At 48.7% G+C, this 6,867-nt stretch overlaps 1 protein-coding gene across 1 annotated transcript in view; it reads left to right on the forward strand.

The window, feature by feature from the left end:
- Positions 1-3,772: 3,772 nt before the first annotated feature.
- The window catches only part of NMRK2 (nicotinamide riboside kinase 2), a 7,773-nt gene continuing 4,678 nt past the window's right edge, over positions 3,773-6,867 (forward strand). The window contains exons 1-2 of the mRNA XM_027908556.1: positions 3,773-3,974; positions 5,632-5,722. Coding sequence (XP_027764357.1) covers positions 3,787-3,974; positions 5,632-5,722 — 279 coding nt within the window. The 5' untranslated portion in view covers positions 3,773-3,786. The remainder of the gene's footprint in view (positions 3,975-5,631; positions 5,723-6,867) is intronic.

A 6,867-nucleotide genomic window follows, 5' to 3' on the forward strand; every position in this document is an offset into this window, starting at 1 on the left:
CCTCTGACTTCCCCCCCCCACCCTGCACGTTCCTGGCAGGAGGAACCTTGGCCTAACCTTGGTCCCATCCCCAATGTCTTATGATTAGTGAGGGATTTAAAGTGGGAATTAAAAGCTGCAGAAGAAATGAGTCACATCTTGCAGCAGAAAGGTCAGTGGGCACCCAGAAACCAAACCAACCAGCAAGGAAATAATGCCCCGCTGGCTCCACGATTCTTAAACTGCCTCCTGCTAAATTTAGCTCCTTTTTTTTTTTTAAACAAAGAAGATTTCACGTTCACTTTTAGTAAACATTAGTATTCTAAAAATAAACGTGGAGAGAGGGAACATTCCCTGTCTTTGATTCAAGCCCGGTGGTGAATGGCATTTGTATGAGGGAAGTGTCAGGCAGATAAACGTGGCTGGGGGCTAAACAAACCCCTCCACCCAAAAAAAAAAAGGAAGTTTCAGAGGCCCAACACGAAACTCACCCCAAAACAGGGCGAAAAAAAGGTGTTTATGAACATCTGCCATTTGCATAAATTGTATTTTTACGGGCTGGGGGAAGGTTGGGGTCGCTGGGGAGTGGAAGCGTCACCATCCGTGTCACTGGTGGGGTTGGCTGGGAGGGAAGGAGCCAGGAGGCAGCTGGAATGTGAGCTCCAAATACAGGCAGGGCACATGGCACCTCCAAAGGGAACAGCGGGGCTGAGGCCAGCCAGGAATTTGGGAATTTGAGCTATGTGGGGTGAATGCCACCTCCCAGGATGTTTGGGGGCACGAGCAGGGGAGAGGGGACAGAGCAAAACCATCTCAAGGAGCTTAAAAGCAAACTCAGGGAAAAGGCAGGAATAGCCACGGGAGCACTGAGGGAGGGATAAAAATAAAAAAGGTTTGAAAAGGAGATTTTACCCCGAGGGAAAAACGAGCTTTTTACACTTGACAGGGATGAGATTTGCAGCTGTGAGGTTAAAAAACAACAAATGTGCCTCCTGTCCTTCATCCCTCCTGTTTTCAGGAGAAACAGAGGGTTATAATTCCTTGTGGAGGCAGCGGGGCAGTGCTCTGGAATTCCCCAGATCCCAATACAACCACTGTCTGCTCCCTGCACTGCAAATCCATCGTTTATCTCCCATATTCATTTTTTTTTCCAAGGCTAAAAACCCCACCTGCACTCCTGAACCGTGTCCCCCTTGGCAAAGCCAGCTGGGCAGAACCCAAACTTCACTCCTGAGGATGGCATGTTCCAAAAATATTTGGATTAGCAGGTCTCCAGCACAAAGAACTGGAGCAGAGGTGACCAGAGCTGGTGTCCCCTCAGAACCTGGACACAACTTTGGAGCCTCCTGGTTTGTTTGGGTTTTTTTTTTCCCCCCCTCCAAACGTGGCAAAATAATTCCTGGAATCTGGTTTCTCGAAGTCAGACACCTCCCTAGCTCAGGGATGGGAGAGAAAAGCAATAAAGGGCACGAAAAGGTTGAGCAGCGAGGGAATTTTAGGTCAGTTTTTCCTATTTTTTCCCCAGCTGAGAGGCTGATGTGGGGAATTCCCCACTGTAAATGCTGGGAAGCTGCTGGAAATCCGACTTCCCTGGCAGTCATGGCTCACTCCAGTTCAGGAATCCAAGCTCCAAATTCCTCTGGAATTACCATTTTACCTTGGAAATGGGGGTGAAAGTGGAGTTACAAGCGGTGTGTCTGCGAACAACCAACTGTCTGTTAATACTGACCATAAACAATAAGTGGAATCACCCAGAATTAAGGCTGGAAAAGCTCATCTGCTCAATTCCCACCCACAAATTCACCAGGTTCTCCCTTAAACCCGATTTCTTTTCTCGCCTTCTGTATCTCCACTGCAAGACCTCCAGAATCTTGACCTGTGGCAGTTAATAATTTTCTAATTTGCAGCCCATGTTTATTCATAATCAAAGCACTGGGCCTTGGCCTCGTGGTTGAGGAGCATAAAACAGCTTTGTAGAGAAAAATAAACCTGTTTATTTTTTATTTATTTTTAGCCCAACGGACACAGCTGGGGGGAGACAAAAGGAGGGTTTAGGCCACAAACCAACCCCCTTCTCAGGTGTGAAACAGAAAAATTTAAGAACAGCTTGGGAGCAGCTCTGAACAAATAAATAAAATAAAAAAAAAAAATTAAAAACAACAATAAAAAAACCTTCCCTTGGATTCTTAGGGGGGAAATCCTGGATATTTGGATTTTTTACCATAAGAGCTGAACAGCTCAAGGCAAAATACCTCACAGCCAGTGAGTAGATGATGGAGGTACTACCCAAAAATCAGAATTAAAGCAGCATCTCTGCACTCCTATGGGCACAGGATAGAGTGATTTTATAAAGGCACACGATGATTCGGGTGATTTAAGGCAAGATATCATTTAAAAGTGCACATTATAGAGTTCCCATCTGAGAAAAAAAATGCTGTTGTTAACTCTGCCTTCACCTGGCATTGTTGAGACAATGTTAGAAGCAGCTGGAATAATTCAAATTAAAGCACATGGTGAGAGGTATTTACTCGAGAAAGGAGCTCAGGTAGATTGAACTTACCTTAAAAAGGTTTACTTTACTTAAATGAACTGTGGAGGAGGAGACTCTCTGGACAGATAATGTTAGGACTGTGTAAAATAAATATATATGAAATAAGCTGTTCAAAAAGTTTTTCCTAAAGAGGAAAGGGAGACAGTCCGGGTAGATTCACTGCTCAGCCTCTCCACACTCTGAACATCTTGATTAAAAGGAATAAAAAAGTAACATTAAAATAAAATTCCCTCTTCTCCTCCTCCCCCCTCCACCCCAGCAGAAGTTTAGAGAAAAATTCTTCCTCCTGGTTTCAAATAATCCAGTGGGAACTGGGGAATAAAGGAACGGAAGGGAGAGACAGCAAGGAAAAAAAGCCGACTTAATTATATCCACACACACCTCTGGGCCTTCCCCGAGCCCCAGGGGGATCTGTCAAAAGGGGTGACATTTCCACCTACCCCATGACTAATTTAGGCAAAGGACGAGCTCGCCAAAAAGTTATTTTTGGCCCTGTCACGGCACGGGGCCGGCGAGGGAGAGGGACAGGTGCAGGTCCAGAGGGTGACATCGGGGCCAGGGCTGAACCCCTCCAAAATGGGACATTGGAAGGTGGGCTGAACCCCCCAAAATGTGAGATTGGGGGGTTTGCAGAATCCCTCCCAAAAATGTGAGATTGGGGGGTTTGCAGAATCCCTCCCAAAAATGTGAGGTTGGAGAGTTTGCAGGACCCCCCCACCTCCAAAATGCAGCTTTGGGGTGAGGGTTGAAGCCTCCACAAAATAGGATATCAGAAGGTGGCTGAACCTCCCCCCAAAACGAGACATCAGGGGGTGGCTGAATCCCTCCCAAATTGTGAAATCAGAGGGTTGGTGAAACCCCCCAAAACGAGACATCGGGGGGTGGCTGAATCCCCCCCCCCAAATGGGAACTCAGGGTGAGGGCTGAACCCCCCCAAAATGGGACATTGGAGGGGTGGCTGAACCTCCCCCCAAAATGTGACATTGGGGTTGGAACCTCTCAAAACGTGACAACAGGATGAGGGCTGAACCCCCCCCCAAAAAATGTGACATCAGATGGTGGCTGAACCCCCCCGAAACGTGACCCTGGGGTGAGGGTTGGCCGAATGCCCCCCAGATGTGATGTTGGAATGAGGATTGGCTCAGCCCCCCCCAAAATGTGACACGGGGCTCATGATGGTCACAGGGCTCTTCCATCAGCGCCGGGGCGGGGACACGGCCCTATAAATCCACCAGCAAATCCGCCTTTTCCCCTCAATGAACGAGTCAGGGAGGCAAAGCCGAGCCAGAGCAAAGAGGGAACAGGGGGCAGCCGTAGTTTTTCTTCCTCTGAAAGTTGCTTCAGCCTTTCTAAATAGTTTTGGGTTTGTTTTTTTTTTTTTCCTCGCCACATTCCGGCAAAGGAGGCGACTCGGCAAAATGAGATATATCATAGGAATCGGAGGGTAAGTGCCTGCTAATTTTGGGGATATATGTTATTTTACCTTTTAATTATTGTATGGAAGGCTTGGAGATTATTTATCTGGCTATAAAATAATACTCAGGGTACAGGAGTTGAGAGATGAGGCAACTCAGAGTCTTAATTCACTCTGCTTAAATACAGAGAGCTCTGCAGGGTGGCATAAGCTTATAAATGTAATTTATATGCCCTTTTGTATGTAATTTATATATCTAATATGTATTTTTATGTATGCATTTATATTTTTTATATATACTTGTATAGGATTAATAGGACATATGCTGCTTCAATATAGAGAGCTCTACAGGGCAGCATATACTTTTATATATACTTTTATATACACTTTATGTATATATTTAATATATTCATATACGCTCTTTGTATATTTATATATACAATTCTTACATACTTGCGTGCATATGTATGTATTTTTATCTATAGTTTTATATATCCTTTTATAGGATTAATAGGAGGGATGCTGAGATGGAAAAAAAGTATCTCGAGTAAATTTAGAGGTCACAGAGCCAAAAAAAATTTCTTTTAAAAGCTTCTCTGAAAGACCACGAGGGGGGAAATGCTGTTTCAAACAAGACGGGGGGGGGGGGGGGCGCGTAAAAAAAGCTTTTGATTTCTTTTAAAAAATAGGATTTAGGAAGCCTGTGCGTGATGGGACGGTGGGAGGGTTTGGGAAAAGGAGCATTGACGGATGATTATTATATTAATACTATAGCACTGAAGGGTTTGTACAGCCTCGGGATAAAACACGAGGAGCAAGCTCTCTGTGGGAGAGGGCGATTGTTCAGGGGTTTTACATTAAAAAGGGGGTACGAGGGAGCCCGAGCCGCCCTGAGGGAGCCCGAGCCCGCGGAGGGGCTGGAAAGGCGCCCGGAGAGGGAGCTCGGAGAGGCCCCATCTTGGGCCGGGTGCCCCCCAAGGGGAGCGGCCGCTGTGAGGGGAAGGGCTGTGAGGGGGCGGCCATGGCAGCGCCTCAGGGGTCTGAGTTGTGAGGGGGCGGCCATGGCGGCCCCCTCAGGGGTCCGGGCTGTGAGGGAGCGGCCATGGCGGCCCCCTCAGGGAGCCGGGCTGTGAGGGGGCGGCCATGGCCATGGCTCCCTGAGGGGGCCGCCATGGCCGCCGCCGCGCGCCCCCCTCAGCGCGTCCGTTGCGCGCGCGCGGGAACCGTTACACGCGCGCGCCGCGGGAGACGGTCACAGCCAATCAGCGGCCGGGAAAGGGAAGGGGCGGTTGGAGGTCGCAGCCAATCGGCGGCCGGCGTTAGGGAGGCGGGAAATTCGAACGTGGCGGGCGGGGGTTTTGGGGGGGGGTGTCCCCTCAAGGCGGGTCGGAGCCTGAGACCCTCAGGGTGTCCCCCAATGGGTCTGGGGTCGGGTGCCCTCATGGTCTTGGGTCTCTGGGGAGATCTCCTTTCATGGGCTGGAGTTCGGGTACCAAAGGGCGGGTCAGAGACAGGTCCCCTCATGGGCTTGGGTCCCTCAGGGTGCCCCCCATGGATCCCTCAGGGCTCTGCTCTTTCAGGCTTGGGGGTCCCCCCACAGCCCCGAGTGTTCCCAGTATCTCTCTCAGACTCTGCTTTAACCCATTTCTAACATGCTTCTCCCACCTCTGCGTCTCCCCCCTTGCAGTGTCACCAATGGTGGTAAAACCACCCTGACCAACAGGCTCATCAAGGCTCTCCCCAACTGCTGCGTGGTCCACCAGGACGATTTTTTCAAGGTAAGCCGAGCCCCCTCTCCCTCACAGCGTCAATTGCTGCTTATCTGAGCAGGGAGAGCTGTGGTGGGTCCCCTGGGAGTGCTGGGTGCTCCTGCATGCTCACCGAGTCAGTTTTGACAGCTTAGGAGCCACACGCTTCCTGATTTTAGGTGGGGTGTATTTTGTTTTTTTTAAAATATATATTTACTTTTTAAATGACTGGACAGGTGGGGAGTTCCTGACCTTTACAAATGCCACGGGAACTTGGCATGACCCAGCTCAGAGAGGTCACAGTAAAGCCTTTTAGTGTTAACTACAGATATAACCTTGGGTCAAACTGCTCGTTTCGGTCAGAGGGTATTTACTGTGCTCTCCACAAATCATTTGCTCCACATTGGGTTTTCCCTCCTTATTTTACTCGAGTAAGAACGTGGCTCCTAAATGATTCTTTGGGATTTAAGCACCTCTGTGCTGGTTTAAATACGGGAAGGGGGTTTTACTGGGGGAGCTCTGACAGCTCTGCATCAGAACCCAACTGAAATATTGCAGAGGTGAAAGCAGAAGACCTTTGCTTGCTGCCTCCTGCCTGGGAGTGCAGAATCAAGTCACAAAACCACTGCACCATTCCTTGGGAATGACAATATCCCAGATGGAAGTCCAAGAGATGCAGGAATGTACTTGGGACAGCTCTGTGTCATCCCCTAAAACACGAGGTGCTCCAGCACCCTGAGCCGGATCTGTCCTGCCCTCGCAGGAGCAGGTGCCAAGCAGAGCCAGCTATTCCTTTGGAAAAGCTTTGCCAGAAGCCTAAACCACAGATTCGGTGACACAGGAGCCCCTGGAGGAGGAATTCTCTTTATTATCTCTTTATTATGCCACAAAGATGTGTAACTTCTCCCTCCCGTGAACACCAGCACGAGCAAAGCTGTCACTGCGTGACCAAAGTGCTGCTGTGCCCACCTGCACTTCTTATTAGACTTAAACCAGCTATTCCTGCAAAATGCGAATTTTAGCACTTACTAAACGCTAGATTTGCAGTTTAAACTCTTTGACGCCGATTTTTTTAATTTTTTTTTTTTTTTTTTTACTAACACGGTATCAGGGGATTAAGCTCAAAGCCTTTACCCAAAGTGGTTTGGCCGAGCCCAGGCAGCTTTTCCGAGCCT

The sequence above is a fragment of the Empidonax traillii genome, unplaced genomic scaffold (genome assembly GCF_003031625.1).
Source record: "Empidonax traillii isolate 1590-97213 ecotype Southwest subspecies unplaced genomic scaffold, ASM303162v1 scaffold1748:size104815, whole genome shotgun sequence".
Classification (NCBI taxonomy): domain Eukaryota; kingdom Metazoa; phylum Chordata; class Aves; order Passeriformes; family Tyrannidae; genus Empidonax; species Empidonax traillii.